Source organism: Octopus bimaculoides, chromosome 4, assembly GCF_046866305.1.
Source record: "Octopus bimaculoides isolate indiv1 chromosome 4, ASM4686630v1, whole genome shotgun sequence".
In the NCBI taxonomy this organism is placed as follows: Eukaryota; Metazoa; Mollusca; class Cephalopoda; order Octopoda; family Octopodidae; genus Octopus; species Octopus bimaculoides.
In genome coordinates, this window is record NC_142931.1 from 119,822,231 (window position 1) to 119,843,058 (window position 20,828).

Below are 20,828 nucleotides of genomic sequence, written 5' to 3' on the forward strand. Positions count from 1 at the left end.
CAAAATTTAAAAAAGAAAAAAAAAGACAAAAATGTTCCAAATACCACATATTGTCAACGCTTATACAATCACATTGTATCAATTCTAACTGCCCATAAAATCAAGTCTTAAAATGAGAATTCAAATGAGCCAACTCCGAAAACTATTCTATACTTTGAAGATAAAAAACACAAAATTTAATAATACACTCTTGAAATACCACAGAAGCAGTGACATTAACAGGAGTTACAAATGAATAAATGAAAAAAAAAAAAAAAAATGAAATTCCACTCCTTTCTCAGATTGTAATCTGAAGATATGAGTTCAAATAATTTCAGTACCAGTTACAACCAGAGGTTCTTGTTTCTAGGTAATGAAATCGAAACTATTTCATCACAATTATTAGTTCAGGTGATGAGAGATTCAAAAACTCTTCCTGTTTTTTAATATAAACAGTTTGCATTATGAAATGAAATTAATGTTGCAGATTCTGTACATGGTTGAATAAAAGGCAATGAAAAGAAGAAAATTGAACAAAATGATTCTGTTTCCACAATTTAAAGTTGTAGAAGAGTCAACAAACTTTTTCAGGGAAATATACACTGGAGTGGGTTTCTGTTGCTCTCACCAACCCAATAGCAAAACTTGAATTTAAATGCAAGCTAATTAATTAAACAGCTTAATTATCTCCAATGCTTCAAGCAGTAAGCTGCACAGGCATCATGGTATCTATATTACAGTTAGGTTGACTGGACTAGTGAGAATCAGAGAACAACAATGTATAAGACTAATGGCTAGACATGATTCCTTGATTCATTGACCATCTGGTTGATAGTCCAACGTTTTGTCACAACCATCTATGGCTCTGAATAATTTACATGTCTGCATTTCTGAAATTAATCATTTATAGAGCAGTAAGATCTTCAATAAGGATAATAACCTTGTCTTTTGTGTTGCCATTTAGAGATTGAAATGGTATGTGGTTTGTTTGGGGGAATGATGGAGAAGATGAACAACCATACTTTTTTTTTTTTCAAATGAGACATAAAACAATCTTTGATACTCATTTCAAGGCAGCTTTTCTCTGTTCATAGATAGCAGATTTGACTTTGTGATGTTTCCAAACTCTTTTACTAGAGTAGATAATGAGACCACCTGTCTTTTTTTGTTATAGATGAGCTGAATATGATTATAATATTGATAATGTTGCAGGTGTTACCTTTCATGAACTAAAAGGAGGAGGATATGGAAATAAAGCACTTTTATGTAAAGGTTTAATATAATTCTTCATATAGCCATGAATATAAATGGAAAGATGTTTTAAGGTTACATATTACAGCAGATCATGATTGAATTATAGAAAATGTATTACCTGTGCAGTCAGTTTTATATGTTCCTGTCTAAAATGAAACATGTAGTAACTGGTCTGTATCTATTTTGGTGTTTATTCAGGACTAACTATAGACTCTCCTTCCAGTGTAGACAAATGTTAAGTTTAAGGAAAGATATTTTTCTTAATTCTATCATGTTTTATCAAGTATTTGTGCGAAATTAGTTTGTTTAAATTTTCAGTTGAAATGTAAAAATTCTGTATGAATGAATATTAGAGAGATGGAAAGAGAAAAAAAGAAAGAGAGAAAAAATATTTTACAATTAAGAACCTTATAAATTAATGGCAGCGCCTCGTTATACTTGCTGATTAATTACAATAATGCTACACAAAATAGAATGAGTGGGATGATAGCTGATCTACAAAAAAAGCTATGTATGTATGATAGTAACTGAAGTGATTATAGTTTATGCTTTCACTTCTATAACAGAATGTAAAAAGTTGCTAATCTTTGTATGAATATTCTAAAAAGAAATTCAGATACCCCACTACCACCACCACCACCCCTGCTTTTAATTATTGATGTCCTCACCACTAAAAAGAAGAAGAGTAAAGTAAAGCACAGAATCATTGAAGTTTTTGCAATTAATATCTTTTTTAAAATGCTGAATATTGATATTTAAGGGAAATATAGATAAGTATCAGTTTAGAAGAAAAGCTATATATATATATATATATATATATATATATATATATATATATATATATATATATATATATATATAATAATTAAGATTCAGTTGAACTAGGTACTTAAAGTGAGGCACCAAGCCAGTTCGGAATAGTCCAGACAGCTCCAAGTTATGTGAAAAGAATGTAAATAAGTAACAAGGATGTCCAGGTATCAATACATTATGGCTGTTTTGAATGGCTCCATTTAATTGACCAATGAAAACATTACATCAATTTGAAAGAAACCGCTCTCCTCAGAAGTAGATGACTGCATAGATTTCCAGCATAAAGGATAAACCATTTGTAACAAATTTATATCAATACTAGAAACTAAAATAATTACAATGTTTCCTTATGTTATATTTATGGCAAAATGAGTTTAGATGAAAATGCATACCTTATTAAGCCTACTATAATTTAGAGAGAAGCAGAGGAAAATAGTTGGGGTGAAGATATAGGAGTGGTGAGAAAGTTATTTATATTTAGAAGCTTTTATGCAACATGTAGTCTACAACCATTTAGAATTAAATCCATTGGGAGTTGTCAACTGTTTCTAGTTGATGGTGGTCAGCCAGTCCGTCTGGTGCTGAGTCAGCTCCACTGGGTCAGCTCCACTGGGTCACAGCATTCATTCCATTCCCCTCATTTTCTCGCCATTCTCCTCCACATTGTTCCAAACATTTTTCTTAAATCATCTTCCCACCTGATTGGAAGTCTTCTGAGTGGTCTCTTCTGCTCGTACAGGTACCACTTGAGCACAACTGTACAGCTTCACTGATTCTCTGTGAACCTTACAACAGAACCAACCCATCATAGCTTTGCATGGTGATATTCTGCGATGACGTCCTTCACTCCAGTTCTATCCCTGGTCTCTTTTTTCTAGATGTGATCTCTTCACAAGATTCCCAACATTGATCTTTCCATGGCTCTCTGCTCTGTAAGCAGGTATTGTTATTCTTTCTTCATCAAGGCCTAAGTCTCACGTGTATAACATTGCCGGCAAGACTGTGCTGTTGAAGAGATTTGTGTGAGTTGCCTTGTCACGGTTCGCCATAAAACAATCTTTGTATATATATATATATATATATATATATATATACACACACACACACATGTATATATGTGTGTGAGGGTGTATAATGGCTTAAGACAACTAACTGTAAGAGGCGGAAATTTGAGTGAGGAAATAGAGAAAAAAAAATGAAGATATAAATTGGCAAATTAAGGGCCATTAATTGCATAGCAATGCAATAGAAGTTGAGTCCTGTTCATGTGAAATGCTTCTGCATGCACTAAAGAAGGCTCACTACATCTATTTTATGTTTCAATATATTTATACACCAATGTCATTTCTTAAATGTCCAAACTATATTAGATGTTTATATTTTTATTTTATCTGAATGTGAAGTTCTTTGTTTTCCCTTTTGCTACTATTTGTTTTTACCTAATTTTCCATTCCTTTCTTTTTATTATTATATATAGTCAGGTAAATTCTTTCAGGTATTTCAGAAAGTTTTAATATATCCTAAAATATATTAAGTTTCACAAGAATTGCACATAGTTTTGATTTTGTCTCTTTTAACAAATAGTTTTAGGTCAATGACTTTTTATTTACAGTGCATAATATTGGGTTTGTGAAGCAATCTGCAATTAATTCATTTATAGCATTTGTTTTAAGGTAAACCTTCAGAAGAAGATCGGTTTGATGAATATATATATATATATATATATATATAAGATGCATTCCATGAGAAATGGCCAAAGACAAATATAATATACATATATATATATATATATATATATATATATATATAAACTGAAAAGACATCAACAAATTAAACAAGGATATGCTGTTTTGTAGCTATTCATATTGGTATATGAGAATGAGAAATGTAAGGAAGACATTCTAATAAATAAATTAAACAGAATTTTAACCTAGTTTCTTAAAATATGTGGGTTGAGCTTTTGATAGCTTATCTTAGTTTAAACTAAATGTTTTCAAAATTAGAAATAAATCATAATACTTACATTGAGGTTTTGAGTTAATAAGAGAAATTGAGGGGAGGGGGAAAAAGGGCAACAGACAAGAATATAAATAAAATTCTGAGTACTAATGTATTAAACAGAATAATTATTATTCTGGGAACTGTTTGAAAAGTTTCAAGCATGAAATCTTTTTACTAGAATTGATGGGATTGTATTAAAAATTTTAAATAAAAAAAAAAAATGTTTTTTTTCTAACTTTAACAAAAATATTTCACAGAATTAGCTTGGTAAAATTTATTGCTATAATAATGATATATATATAAATTGTAAGTATTTCCTTTGATAAATAGAAGAAATACAACGATGACGTGAAAGTTGAAAAAAAATAAAAATAAAAAAAAGATGCTTCTTTGTTTAACAACAACCATTTCACAAACACTATCAAAAAGATTAGGTCCCAAAAAGATGAAGCTTCTGAAAAAAAATGTATTTAAAAAAAAAAAGTGATTCACATGCTGATTGATTATCTGAGCTGCCGCCAAAAAAAAAAAAAAAAAAAATGAAAAAATAAAATAATCAGAACTTTTATTCATTTGTTTCTTTTCCCTTATTCAAAATTAATAATATTAAATAATTAAGAGGGGAAAAAGGTGGCATTAGAGTTAAGCTTCGACTGTAAATTATCAAGAACAATGTGTCATATATATATATATATATATATATAGGATTTGTTTGAATTTTAAAATTTTTAATGAAATAAATAAATAATAAATAAATATTTTAACAAGGTAAAAAAAAGTCAGTTTCGAGACAAACAATTAATTGAGAATAAAAACTGAAGAACTGAAGTGATAATTTCGTTTGATTTTTTTTTTTGTTTTTCTTTTTTTCCCTGTAAATGATATTGCAAATGAATGGGGGGAGTTCAAAATGACTTAAAATTGAAAAATCTGTAATGACACAAATTATTTGATAACAAAAACAAAAAAAAAAGAAGGAAAACATAACAAAAGAAAAAAAAAATGGTAAAATTTGCTTTTTAAAAATGTTCCAGGATGAAACAAATGAATAGTTAGACCAAATATACTGTGTCCAATCGAATATGTTTTTGTTTCCAGTGATTGAAAGAAATTATTGTAACATAAACTTTAGATGTTATTCGCAGTTTGTGTTTGTGTGCGCATGTGTGTGTTTGTATGATAAGGAGAGAGGGGGGAGGGGGAGAGGAGGAAGGGAAAGAGAGAGGGGGGAGAGATAAGGGAGAGGGGTAAAGAGAGATAGATAGATAGAGAGAGAGAGGGAAGTAAAAAGAAATTTTATCACAACGCTTTTTTCTTTGCTGTTACTGGATTTATAGTATTTTCTGGTCTGTATTCTCGATTTTGAAGCTAAAAAAAACAGAATGAAAGAGAGAATAAGTGAATGTAAAAGAATAATAGCTAAGCCAACTGAACTATAATACATCTGTTTTCATTAACTTATAATATTTTAATATACAATTTGAAATATGAAATATGAAACTTTTGTTGGAAAAAGGATAGAAAATAAATTAAATAAACCAAATGAAAATCAGAATGTGTTACAAAAACAAAAACAACCCAAAAAGAAGGCTCCCTGCTCTGCTACTTCAGTTATTCCTAGTAGATTTATATATGAAATATACTCTTTTACTTGTTTCAGTCATTTGACTGTGGCCATGCTGGAGCACCGCCTTTAGTCAAGCAAATCGACCCCAGGACTTATTCTTTGTAAGCCTAGTACTTATTCTATTGGTCCTTTTTGCCGAATTGCTAAGTTACGGAGACATAAACACACCACCATCGGTTGTCAAGCGATGTTGGGGGGACAAACACAGACACAAACATATACACACACACATATATATATATATATACACACATATATATGACGAGCTTCTTTCAGTTTCCGTCTACCAAATCCACTCACAAGGCTTTGGCGTTGTAAATAACCCTCTGCTACACATGCACAACAGGCTTCCCCTAAATTCATTTCCATTAGTGGATGGTCACAACAAGAAAGTCTGATGATAGGTCTACTCCATCATTTCTGACCCAAGGCTAAATAACAACATTAAAGACATGCACAATAAAACTTCCCTCCAAACTCTTTTCTGTTTATGTAAGATCAACAGTTGAAATGTCTCTGATCATAGATCCACTCCATCAGGTCTGACATTAAAACCATAGCAGTTAGTTTGTTATATGGTAAGTATTAATAACATGATAATTTTTTTCAGACAATATCTATAATTTTCAAATATTTGTTGTTGGCACTCCGTCGCTTACGACGTCGAAGGTTCCAGTTGATCCGATCAACAGAACAGCCTGCTCATGAAATTAACGTGCAAGTGGCTGAGCACTCCACAGACACGTGTACCCTTAACATAGTTCTCGGGGATATTCAGCGTGATACAGTGTGACAAGGCTGACCCTTTGAATTACAGGCACAACAGAAATAGAAAGTAAGAGTGAGAGAAAGTTGTGGTGGAAGAGTACAGCAGAGTTCGCCACCATCCCCTGCCGGAGCCTCATGGAGCTTTAGGTGTTTTCGCTCAATAAACACTCACAACGCCTGGTTTGAGAATCGAAACCGTGATCCTATGACCGCAAGTCTGCTGCCCTAACCACTGGGCCATTGCACCTCCAATTTTTTTCAAATATACAGTGTGCTTAAAGTAGTTAATTACTCTGGGGAAGATAATCTCTTCCAGATTAAACAAAGTTGAGTTGAAATGATTTAACATACCAGTTCTAGATCACATGGTACTCTTGAAAGGAAGTCCAGTAATTCATTATTTGGTATAGCATTCGGAGACCTAAGCTTTTTGGTAAATTTGTTAATGCCTGAAAATAAATAATTTCAACAATTACTAAAAAAAAAAAAAATGTATTCACATTTATAATATATGTATGATTTTGTATGTGTGTGTGTGTATACATATACATACATACATACATACATACATACATACATACAGGGTGTGGTGAATAAACTGTTGTCTAAATTATGCAAAAATGAAAATAACACTGATATCTCATTTTAACAGATATATTTACCAAAATTACATAAAAATATCTTGAAATACTAAAGAGTAAATTTATTCAATAAAATCGCCATTGGTTTCAACCTCCAGACGATTTTGGAATCTCCTGCAACTCTTCTGGATGGTCTCCTTGTTTAAGTTGGTGAGTACTGCCATAATCCTTGCCTTCAGTTCATCTTTGGTATTACAAGGAGTTTTGTTAAGTCTCTTGCTCAACTGCACCCCACACATAATAATCAAGGGGGTTGCAGTCTGGGGAGCTAGGTGGCCAGATGTTAGGGGTGATGTGGTCGCAGAAATTGTCTGACAGCCATGATGGAGTTCTCCTACTTGCATGGCATGGTGCAGAGTCTTGTTGCCAGACAGCCACCATCTTGACCCAGGGCAGTACTACCTCCACCATGCACTTGATGTAGGCCTCTGTGTTGAGTCTGAGGCCATGTGGGAAGAGATGAATGGAGGCATAAAATCGCCATCACTAGTGATCACTCCAAACACCATGATGCTGATTGGATGTTTGATGTTTATCACTCTCAGTACATGTCCTCAGACTGCACTGTCCTCAGACTGCACTGTCCTCAGACGGACACCCAGACACTCTGAAATGTTCATATTGGAGCTTCTGGTGCAAATGCCAAGCAGTACAGCATGTTGTTTCTAAATTTCTGGCAGAGTGAATTGCATCATGGTACTGTTTTTCTCACAGATAGTGCCCAACTGACCCTACTAAACTGTGTAGTTGACAAAATCAAAAACAAACAATGTGCATGCACAAAATTAAAAATGACAATTTACCCATCACACCCTGTATATATGCACTCACACAGGAGAGTCCATGATTGTTAGTTTTTACCAGAAATATTTTAGTAATACTTACCCCACAACAATAGTAACATTCGCAGTGGGATTAAGTAGCAGATTATGGCACCTAACAGCAGAAATATCACAGCAAGAGTAGAGAGCCATGGAATGCTCCAGTTAAATGTACTGTAACAAAGAAAAGAGGATCATGAGTAGCATTATTATTGTCATCATTGTTGACATCATAAAGCTAGCATGGAACAGCTTCAAAAGAGTAATGTAATTTCACTATGACACGATGATCACAAGCTGATGCTTCCCTTGTTTTTTAGGAAATGGTATTTCAGAAACTTTTCTAGATTATTTTTAATGTAATAACACTCAACAGTGAATGTACTGTTTGACCATTTAAACATTTTGATACCAACACACTTAACACAGCCCTTAGTCCTATGATACAAACTGTCTGTTTCAAAATGACTTAGATTAAAATCTTCCCTCAAAACATCATGTTAATCTATGTTCCAAAACACCAGCTTTATAATGACAAAGTTCTTTTACCTAATTCTTCATTATTTTCAAAATTAACTGAAGAAAAGGCAATGAATTTCAGTAGGAATTTGGTAATAAAATGGTTAAACATCATACATTTAAAAGATGGGGGTATAGCAACAGTGAAAATACTATTTCTCACTAAGAAGTGGAATGAATGAATGAATGTAGTACTGTAGTCTTTGTATAATTCCACAGGAATTGATTAGAATTTTATTTCATCAACCCCAGAAAGATGAATTGTAAGTTGGCCTTGGCAAGATTTAAGCTCAAAATGTAAAAGGCTGTAATTAAATACTAGAGGCATTTTGTCCAATACTCTAAACAAATTCCATTAGTCTATTGCTCAATGGCTTAGGGATGAAAATCTATAGAATAATAATAATAATAATAATCCTTTCTACTATAGGCACAAGGTCTGAAATTGTAGCGGAGGGGGTTAGTTGATTATTTTGACCGCAGTGTGTAACTGGTACTTATTTCATTGATTCCAAAAGGATGAAAGGCAAAGTTGACCTCGGCAGAATTTGAATTCAGAACGTAAAAATGGACAAAATGCCGCTAAGCATTTCACCTGGCATGCTAACGATTCTGCCAGCTCACTGCCTTAATAATAATAATCCTTTCTACTACAGGCACAAGGCCTGAAATTTTTTTAGGGGTGGAGGCTAGTCAGTTACACTAACTGCTATTTGCAACTGGTACTTATTTTATTAATTCTGGAAGGATGAAAGACAACGTCGACTTGGCAGAATTTGAACTTAGACTGTAAAGACGGATGGAATGCTGATAATAATAATTTAGTTTCCATAAATCATATTTAAAGATCATTAGTCTAATTTTACAACCACCTCTTCCACTAAACCAAGTAAAAAGAGATAATATTATCAGCAATACAAAAAACTAAATTAGCTCTACCTTTGGGAAAAATACCAATTAGTTTTAAGTTCATACCTAATAAAGAAAATTGCCGCTTCAAACAGTTTGACATTTGCAGTTATTATTCCATGATTACTGCAATGCTATCGTTTTTACTAAGAATTTTGGCAAATTACTACATCATAATTATATTATCAATTAATGTCTGTTTTCCATCTTGGTATGAGTTGGATGGTTTGACAGGATTCAGCAAGTGGCAAGGCTATGTCAGCTTCCAATATCAGCTTAGGTTTCTATGGCTAGATGCCCTTCCTAATGCCAACGACAGTGAAGAATGTTCCATTTTGTGCCACTGACACAAGTGAGGTTTCTAAGTAGGTTGCACTACCAAAAAGAACAAGAAATGGAAAAAGAAAAAGGAACCCCCCCACCTAGGCTAAGTGGGAGAGAGGTAGCTTTATACCAAGTGTTGGGGGGTTAAAGAATGATAGGACAAGCACAGGAGTCTTGCTATAATGAATATACATGGCTATCCCTCATTATATAAGAGTGGAATTAGCTGGGAAGAACATACAATGGTAGTGAAGGGGTGCCAGAGAAGAGAAGATGGTAGTAATGGGGAAATTAGTTCAAGAAAATCAATTCTTTATTATGATAACAGCATCAGAATACTTAGAAAAGAAAAGAAAAAGAAATCAAAACAAAAAATTCCTAATGTGCCTTTTGATGTTAGTAATAAAGTAAAGGATTTGTTTGAAGATTAGTGATATAATAGGATTATATACACTAAGTTAACCTATACTCTTCAAGGTCTCTAAGGGATGGTGGCCTTTTAATTCTCAGAAATTTTAACAATAAAAATACTAAGAAAACACTGAAACATTCCAAAAAGAGCTCTATAACTTTTTCAAGAAATTTAACTTGAAAAAAACAGTTGATCCTAACTTTAAAGTAGATAACTATCTTGACGTGACACTCAACTTAAACAAAGTACTATTTTCACCAAATTAGAAAATTAGTGATTCAATACATTTCAATAATAGATTTTGCACCCATTCCAAAATATTTTTGATAGTCATTATGCATTTCCCACCTCTCTTTAAATGAGGCTATTTTCAGTGACACTTCTCAGTATTATAAAGATTTTCTGAAATGCTATGGCTTCATTGGTAAAATTAGGTATATAAGAAGAGATAATCCAACATCTATCACCAACAAAAAATAGATAAATAAAAATAAAAATAGGAGCAAGAATATAATTTTGGATGATTTCACTTTCAATCTATGTCCTGACCCCAGATGCAAAAATTTTCATCAAGTTGTATAAAAAATTATCCTCAGATATACATGTTAAAAATCTGTATAAACCTTTTTGTTACCAAATTTCTATTGAAATACACTGCTTTTGTTACAGTTAATTTCTAGGTGTTCTATTAACCTTTTGCTAGGTATTCACATTCATTAAATATAGCAAGAGTAATTTCCCCTTTTGGTGGTTCTATGAGCTGCATTCATAGACGAACGATACTCAAATCTGACAAGGTTGTGTATCAAATACAATTAGAATAACTTTCTCTACATAACTACAAGACACTTAGTTGATTGTTTACCACATATAATTAATACTGCAGTCTGGATATTCATAATTATTTCTGGGAAAAGTATTACAATTAAAATACCCAAAGAAACTTTTACTTCAGTATTTCATTTCTTTTCCAAATATCATTACAAATAGTTTATATTCTGATGGATGCTTATTCATAATATTCTACTCAAACATCTGAAGTGAAAATCAAGTAAACTTTAAGAAAGTGATTCTATTTCAAATGACAGTTAAATATTTTTTATCTTTAAAGAGACTTCATCTGCCATTACACCACACACACATATATATCAAATACCTCTTTTATTTTACTCCCACTTTTCCTCATACTACCACCTAAACTCTTTACTAGTTGATATATGCCCTATTGTAACAATTTTTATTTTCAAAATTATTTTTGAATAATTCAAAGATGAAACTATGATAAAACATGATTTTTGAATTTGTTTGGCTTCACTATTTACTTGATAATATACACATATATTTGGTTTTAAATGTGTGCTTGTATGTATGATTATATATACACACAGATAATATACACATATGTATATCATTTGGCTTTTAAGTTACATGAGTGACTCAAGGGTTGAGAATATCACTTATCAAATGTGACATCTCAACCGAACAAATACATATAAATTATTTTTTCTTAATTCATGAAACTCTATCATTGATTGTCTTTGAAATAAAATTTAACATTCAATGAAAATGCAAAGAAGAAAATATACCACCTACTTTTTTACCCTTTCTCCAAGGCAAGCAATCATATCCATTGTTTGCTGTACCTGAAGGCAAACCTCCTGTATAGCTTGTAGTTTTTCCTTTAAGGACTTTTTCTCTTCCTGTATAAAAGATAGATACAAACTAATAATTTTATTACAGTTCTATATTTAAGAGATGAGGAATTATGTACATTATTTACATTTGACGAATATTTGTCCTCATCTTGTTTGTTGTTAACACAGCATTTTGGTTGATATACCCTCCAGCCTTCATTAGGTGTCTTGGGGAAATTTTGAACCTGGGTTCTCATTCCTAAGGTATTTTTCGATGTTGTTGTAGTTGTTATTATTATCATTGTTATTCTTCAGGTCACTGCTTAAAATCGAACTCGGAATCTTGGGGTTAGTAGCCTGTGCTCTTAACCACTACGCCATATGCCCACGGGCATATGGCGTAGTGGTTCCATCAAATGTAAATAATGTAATAATTTTATGATTCAAATAGAAAAATGTGCCATTTGATGGTCATTCACTCAGTTACTTAATAATTTGCTTTAAAGTACATTTGACAAATAGTCTGATAGATAATTATCATCAAGGCTTGACTCTTTGGTTGCTCTATTTCTGAGCATTCTGAATGCTCTTTTTCATCTTCATGACATTCATTCTTTCTGATTAAGACTCACTGCAATATGTTCATTTGGATATATATGCAACAATTATTTCTCCTGTGTATAATTATTTGTGATATATATGTATAAAAATGAAGCCTAATATCATAAACACATTTTATCATGACCAATATACCTACTTAAAGCTACTTTGATTTACCAATGCCCAGATGAGACGGCGAAGAAAACTATTTTAATTTCTATTTCGCAGTTTTGTTTCATTTCAGTTGAATATACAGTTCTCTGCAAACTCACAATTCTAGTTCAGGGTCTTTACATTACAATCACGTAAAAACAAAAACATTTCAAGTGACGAACCTTTTCTTTATCTTCCTCCTCTTCTTCTTCATCGTCATCTACATAGTCCTGAAAAATACAAAAACAGGGAAATATATGAAAATATAATTAAAGAAATATTAATCCATCTTTCTTGGTTCCACTTCTTTTAAAGATAAAAAAATATTTTACCATTTACAGCTAGACTAGATTTGATCAACAGTTTTATGCATAATGGAAATAAAACATCTGGCAATGACTGGAAAATCAAATTGAACAAAATGTAGTATAGAAGAAAATATTTAAAACAAAAATTCATATCTGAAAAATAATGAAACTAATAGTCTAAAAAATTATAATCTTATAAATAAGAATCCATAATTCCATTCACATTTAGGATGCTTTATAGGAAAATTTAATTGATATTTTATTTTATCGACCATGGAATGATAAAAAGCAAAGTCAATTTAACACAGAACATAATCACCATAACTGAATATGACATGGTGTGCAAAAGAGACGACTGCACTGGTATGGTCATGTGTTGCAAATGAATGAGGACAGCTGTCTGAAAAAGTGTCACACCATAGCAGTTGAAGGATCCTGTGGAAGAGGTAGACTCAGGAAGACCTGGGATGAGGTGGTGAAGCACGACCTTTGAACAATGGGCTTCACCAAGGCAATGACTAATGACCAAGACCTTTGGAGATATGCTGTGCTTAAGAAGACCCGACAAGCCAAATGAGATCATAGCCTATGCCAGTGGGTGTAGCCAGCCCACTTATGAGTACCCCTCATTCATTGGACAATAAACTTTGCTTGCAAAGACCTATTGAGGCAAGTAAAATCAAAATCGCTGACATGCCCAATGACAGTACCGCCTGATTGGCACTTGTGCCAGTGGAACGTTAAAAGCAAATCCGAGTGTGATCATTGCCAGGGCTACGGATTGGCTTCTGTGCCAGTGGCACGTAAAAAGTACTATTCGAGCATCATTGTTGCCAGCATTGCCTTACCGGCACATGTGCCGGTGACACATGAAAAACACCATTCAAGTGTGGTCATTGCCAGTGCCGTTGGACTGGCTCCTGTGCAGGTAGCACGAAAAAAACACCACTTGAGCATGGTCATTGCCAGAACCGCTTGACTGATCCTCATGCCAGTGACACGTAAAAGCACCCACTACACTCTCGGAGTAGTTGGCATTAGGAAGAGCATTCAGCTGTAGAAACTTTGCCAGATCAGATTGGAGCCTGGTGCAGCCTTCTGGCTCACCAGTTCTCAGTCAAACCGTCCAACCCATGCCAGCATAGAAAGCAGACGTTAAACGATGATGATGATGATAATGAATTACTGCAAGGTATTTTGTTGAATGCTCTACCAATTCTGCCATTCCACTGCCTCAGACATATGTACAAGTAAATAAAACAAATTATTGGAAATATGCAGAAAATGGTTACTTACTTCTGAAGATGGTTCTTTAACAAAATTGTCCATAACCATAGCAATAATTAAATTTTTGATAAATATAATGAGTAGTGTAACGGGTAGCATATATAGTTCAAAGTTCCATACAACCATAACATAAACCTGTGAATATATTATAAAGAAAAAGAAAAGAAAGATTAAATATGGTTTTAGATTCCACATTCCTATCAGATACATAAAGTAATGTTAGTGAAAAAGAAGTATGAATAATTTGAAATTTTAACACTTGTGATACCATCCTGCCCATGACTGCCCTTGGTTTGCTGATATGAATGTCCTGTTATAAAATTATTCAAATCAACAACTTTCTCCTCTTTGTTTCTCTGTCTCTCTCTCGTCGTCGTCATCTTCATCATCATCATCATCTAGCATCCGTTTTCCATGCTGACATAGGTTAGACAGTTTGATTGGAACTGATAAACCAAAGAGCTGCACCTGGCTCTAGTCTGTTTTGGCTTGGTTTCTACAGCTGGATGCCCTTCCTAATGTCAACCCCTCTTTAGAGTGTACTGGATGTCTTTTACATGACACAAGTACAGGTGCCTTTCCTGCATCACTGGCATGGGTGCTTATATATATATGTATGTATATATAGAAGATAAACAAGACTGAAAAAACTACCGAAGGCTTGTGTTACATGGTTAAAGTATATATTTAAATTATGTCAGAAAAATGTTATAAAATATTTTGGTATATAAACATATCAGTCATCATCATTACTGTTTAACATCTACTTTCCATGATGGCATGAGTAGGATGGTTTGACAGGAACCTACATCAGTCTTCTGTGTCTGTTTTGGCATGGTTTTTACAGCTGGATGCTTTTTACATGGCACCAGCCCTGGCAGGATCACCAAGTACCTTGCAAGACAAAGATCCTTTGAGAGGAGAAGGGGCATTGGAAGAGGTGATCTTGCGTTAGATGATGAAAGGTTCGAGTGTGATGGAGAGACAGAGACAGGTGTCTTGCTGTAGAGTACATACATGGTTACCCAGCCAGAGAGAGAGAGTGAGTGATCAAGAAGGCGGACAGAAACAAGTGTGCTGCTGTAAAGGAGATACATGGCTATCCAACCTGAGGGATGAGTAGGAGAAAGAGAGAGAGAGAGAGTGGGAGACAACAAGAGAAAGCAGGAGAGAGATGGTGACAAAGTACCAGGGTATACTCACAGGAACAGGGATCAGAATATAAATGGGATGGTAAAAGTAAAGGAAGAGAGATATAGATGGTGGCATGTACCATGGCATACCCTCAAGGTATGGAGGTTATAATATAAGATCACCAGCCCTCTTCCACACGCACATACAAACTCTCTTATACACACGCACGCGCACTTTTGTTTTGGGATCACCACTACCTTATTATCTCCCCTTCTTCTTAGCTCTCCTGTGTGACCCTTCTGTCCGGCATTCGCCATGATAGATCGCTAGCCACTACACATTCTTTTTTTCTCTCCTTGTTCCTTTCTGTGGAAGAGCGTAGGCTCGAAACGTTAAAGACTTTTTCACTTCCCGAGCGTTATACTAATACATTTGTTTGTTGTCTACACCACCTGTCTTCGTCTTTTGTTTTTTTTTTTTATACTGTAATAATAAGATTATCTTTTATCTTTTACTTTATAATTGTTTCAGTCATTGGACCGTGCCCATGCTGGGGCACCATCCTGAAGGATTTTAGGTGAACAAATTGATTCCAGTACTTATTTTTTAAAGCCTGGTGCTTATTCTATTGATCTTTTTTGCTGAACCACTAAGTTATGGGGACTAAAAAAAACCAAAACCAGTTATCAAGCAATGATAGATGACAAATGCAAACACACACACACACACATATATATATATATATATATATATATACAATGGATTTCCATACAGGTCTGATCTACTAAATTTACTTACAAGGCACTGGTCAGTCTGGGACTATAGTAAAAGACACTTGCCCAAGGTGCTGCAAAGTGAGACTGAACCCTAAACCACATGGTTGCAAAGTGAGCTTCTTAACCTCACAACCATGTCTATGCTTAATTATAATAAACTTTTTCTTTTTTATTCAAGCATTTCAAAGACTTGCAAATATATAAATAAAAATGATAATGAGAAGTTTGTTTAAATATATCACCAACAACTGATTGAGCTTGCTTGGATTTTGCATATTTTGTTAGTTAATAATGTCTATGAGCTTATGATTGTGAGGTTGTGAGTTTGAATCTCGGACCGGGCTGCATGTTGTGTTCTTGAGCAAGACACTTTATTTCATGTTGCTCCAGTTAACTCAGCTGTAGAAATGAGTTGCGACGTCACAGGTGCCAAGCTGTATCAGCCTTTGCCTTTCCCTTGGATAACATTAGTGGTGTGGAGAGGGGAGGTCGGTATGCATGGGCGACTGCTGGTCTTCCATAAACAACCTTGCCCAGACTTGTGCCTGGGAGGGTAACTTTCTAGGTGAAATCCAATGGTCAGTCATGACCAAAGGGGGTCTCAGCAATGTCTATAGTCACTGGTCCATAAGTATTAGCAATAATACTTTTTGGTAACTTGTTGATTCTGGCCATTGACCTCTTACAGAAGTTCCTCTGCTCAGCATTAAGTGAGTGCTGTCAATGATCAGTGGTCAACTTCTTCAGGACTGCACATTCACCATACTAATACCTATGACCTCAACTATAACTTTAAACCACTTGACTGGTGACTGTGATGGCTTTAAAAAGGCAACCGTGTTTGGTTCAGGATTGGTTATTTCCATATAAATGATCATCCCCCATTATCTAGAGGTTGTTCCTCTCTCTGCCACAGGAGAGGCCAGTTGGGTAGAAGTTCCCTCTCCCAACCGAAATATTTCAAGAACTATTAGATCTTAAGAATACAATAGTTTTGTATTGTTCTTTTATTGATCATTTCCAAAGATTTAGAATCATATATATCTAAGCTTTTACTATGAAGTACATCTGTAAAACTTTAGTTGTCACTGCTTTTGTCATGATTATTACAATTGTCTTATCTATTTAGTAAATTTGAATAATAAATTTAATTAATTAATATATTAAAGTAGTGATGCTTAAAACCTAAGGATATACTCCATAGGAAACTTTGTATGAAAATAAACACTGCTGGAAAGTCAATAATTTATCTTAATCAATAATTTCCATAGATTGTTTTAAGCAAAAAGTATTTAAAAATGAAATATTAATTGGATTAAAATAGAAAATGCTTGTTAAAATTTACCCATAAATGAAGGAGCTTATTAAAAAAATAATACTTACAATAAAGGCAGTGATACTCCGTGGTTTAGACTCGTAGTCAAAACAACTCTGAATAAACCTTCCAGTTTCAACAAAAGAAGATACAATCTGAGAGACTCGGTTGATATTTCTCTTCATTACCTACAAATAGGAAACAGAAACATAAAGCTAATTAATGACAACTGAACAGAACAAGTGCAAAAGTCAGAAAAGAGGTCAATATTGATCCCTGGAGAGTCTATGTGCTTATCCAAGGAGTTGATAAACACAGGAAATGAGTTTCAGCATTCAAGGAGTTGAATTATAAGCAAGCTGTTTTCCAACTTGATTTAAAAAGTTTAACTGAAAATACAACATGGAAGTCACATTGTTGGCATATATCTAGTAAATATGCAATGCTAACAGGCCAATTGGTGAGCCAATTAAGGATAAGCACACACTTTCCATGAAACCATTGTAAAAGAGACACTCAATACTATAGAGTGCACTTATTGCCTATTTACAGTAGAGTGGTTTCATGTGTTTGACAATTTTGAATTTACTCTAATTCACACAAATTTCTGGTCAAATGTCAATGCAGTAACTAGTATTCATGAAGCGTGTATTTCACATTAAATGTTCCTACTATATCAGTATAACATGATTAAATATTCATGGTTCTTTATCAATTTCATTAAATATTTTCGTTAAATTTCATTAAATATTTCTTATTAAAAAGCAGTAATGACACAAAAGAATGAAGGAAATAGTTTTTAAATCAAAAACTTTTTTATTAATTAATTATACACAACTATCATGCGATAACAGGACAAGGAAATAATAATACCAACACACACATAACAGATTTCTTTCAGTTTTTTTACTATGTACTCAACCATACACAAATCTTTTTTCGTTTAGCTGGCCTGGAGTTATAGTAAAAAACATTTGCCCTAAGCATTACACAACAGAACTGAACCCAAAACCATGTGGTTGAGAAACAAACTTCTTTACCACACAGCCATACCTGCACATAAACAAAGGTGATACCTGCAGCAAGCTTGCAACTCATATATTTTGAACCAACAGTCTAGTATTGTAATTATTCATTATGAGGTAAAAATGTGTGTTCATACAATATTTCATGAAAGGCAACCCTTTTAGATTTAAAATTAGAGGATTATTTAGTAGACAGTAAAATGATTAGTCTAGACTGCATGAACATTTATGCTGAAAATTATCCTCACAACTAAACTGATAGACAATTCTCTTCCATTGTTTTAAACTATGTAATTCACTCAACTATGCTATAAAGCATAAATAGATATAGTAATCAGCCTCAGTAGACAGAGTTGTAACAAACAAACTGTGATATGGTTTGAATAATGAACCAAAACTAGCAAGCCAGAAGTTCTATAATTTTTGGTGAAATTTTTTTCTTTAATCAAAACCTTATACATACACCGTACATGCAGATAATGAAAATAAGAATTCAACATACTGAAATTTTGAATTTTTGTTCAGCTTGCATATATTTATCTTCTTTGGGATTCACAGTACGAATTGCTGCTTTTATCTGTAAATAAAATTAGATTAGTAACCTTAAATTTAATCCAAAATTTTTCTGCACACAATATGTTATACACAACATGTAACTGTTATTGTCAACATTTTAACATCATCTAAAACAATATCTATAATACAATGTGTTGTCATTCTTATTAAATCATTTAATGTATACTTATTATTATGATATTGCACTTCTATTTTCACAAAGGGTTCATCAAATAATACTTTTCAATTTACTGTAGACACTAGCATTATAATGAATTGAACTGAGATGGAGCAAGTTATAAAGAAATTTTTTATGAAAGTATTTACTGATATGTAATAAAACAAAGTAAGTTGGAAAATGTATACAAAATTATATTTATTACTATCAACCTTATCTTTTTTTAAAAAATATTTACATTTACACTATGTTTCAGTTTGATTTCTAACCATCTTCAGGTGTCTTTTCCTGAATATATTCGTAATACTTAGACTGGATTTGAATTACAAACCTTTGTTTCTAGACTAAGAATATTGCTTTTATCTACTAGGTCATAGATAGATGGAAAATATTTCAATAAAAAGCTTACATGGTTAAATATAATATCCATTTCTATTAATATTTTCCCTTTCTTCTTCCGTATTAATTTTTTATCTTTTAAGGCATACCATTTTCTCTCTCCTGGTTTGATCTGTTAAAAGTAACAGCAAAATTATATATAAGACAAATAATAGATGAAATGTCATAATGTTTATTTATGATTAAAATAATTAAATACACAAAGTCTAACAATCATTATCATAAATCTGCAAGGAGACTGACACAGTTTTATTTTAAATATTTTTATATTCATTTTTCTTTTTTAGAACTCTTGCTTCCATTAACCTGAACCAACTGAACAAAATTAACGAAGAGACACACAAAAAAAGTTTCTACAATGTTCTTCCCAAAAATATTTCAAATTATGGCAACAATGGTGAGTATGTACAGTATGAAATACTTTTGCTTTGTACCATCTAACTAAAAGACAAAAAAAAAGAAAAGAGATAACGTTATTTTTCTTTCTGAATACTCAAAATGAAGAAATCAAGACTTGAATCAAAGTCATCAAACAATGGTGGGGAGACAAACACAGACACACACACACTTATGATGAGTTTCTTTCAGTTTCTGTCTACCAAATCCACTCATGGAGTGGATTCGATCGGTCTGAAGCTACAGTAGAGAACTTGCCCAAGGTACCACGCAGTGGGATTGAACTCAGAACTATGTGGTTGGGAAGCAAACTTTTTACCATACAGCCACGCCTGCACCTAAAACATTCAGAATTAAATTCCAAGTCAAGGTATGTCTTATATTATTTAATGACTATGTTACTTTTAAGAAACATTTGTTCATTATCTAAATGGGAAATGCTCCTGGAAACATGAAAGGAATATTATCATTTTATAATGAGTGTATAACAACAAAATGATAGCAGTGGTGTGCCACTCTAGAGGTCAGTAGCAGTTACGTAAAATACCATAGCTAGAAATACAAGTTTTACACCTTGTATATCAATTCTTTTGACCAAAACATAAATAACTATACAGCTGGTCTGAAAAGAAAGCTGAGATATGGTACTTGTATAATGTGATTTATTTATGATAAATTTCTGGTTTCATACTTTATTCTAGTATATTTCCACAACATTATATTTACATGCATAGAATCATACATTTTCTCCTACAAAACACTTTTTAACATTTAGACAGCTCAGTCAAATGTAATGCTTATTTATTCACAGTGTTTTGAATCAACCATGCATTATATTGTAGTTCAAGATTTTGATGATCTGATTGTAAGGTAGATGTGAGAGGCTGGATCTGATCAGTTTGAACATAAAACAGGTAGAATAGTTAGGTCATTTAAATGTGAAGGGCTAAAATATGTCAATAAATGTTTGATGAAACATAATAAAATTGTTCTTTCCCAC

General features: G+C 33.0%; 1 protein-coding gene across 6 annotated transcripts in view; it reads right to left on the reverse strand.

The window, feature by feature from the left end:
* Positions 1-4,882: 4,882 nt before the first annotated feature.
* LOC106868836 (multiple C2 and transmembrane domain-containing protein 1) overlaps positions 4,883-20,828 on the reverse strand; it is a 296,877-nt gene continuing 280,931 nt past the window's right edge. For 3 of the 6 annotated variants that reach the window (XM_089351244.1, XM_089351240.1, XM_089351243.1), the window contains exons 12-20: positions 19,443-19,544; positions 18,803-18,877; positions 17,344-17,463; positions 14,060-14,185; positions 12,638-12,685; positions 11,662-11,768; positions 7,969-8,078; positions 6,794-6,891; positions 4,883-5,415 (exon numbers count right to left, since the gene is read on the reverse strand). In XM_089351244.1, the coding sequence (XP_089207370.1) occupies positions 5,347-5,415; positions 6,794-6,891; positions 7,969-8,078; positions 11,662-11,768; positions 12,638-12,685; positions 14,060-14,185; positions 17,344-17,463; positions 18,803-18,877; positions 19,443-19,544 (855 nt within the window). In that variant the 3' untranslated portion in view covers positions 4,883-5,346. The remainder of the gene's footprint in view (positions 5,416-6,793; positions 6,892-7,968; positions 8,079-11,661; positions 11,769-12,637; positions 12,686-14,059; positions 14,186-17,343; positions 17,464-18,802; positions 18,878-19,442; positions 19,545-20,828) is intronic. The other 3 variants (XM_089351242.1, XM_089351239.1, XM_089351241.1) reach the window with 1 other exon arrangement.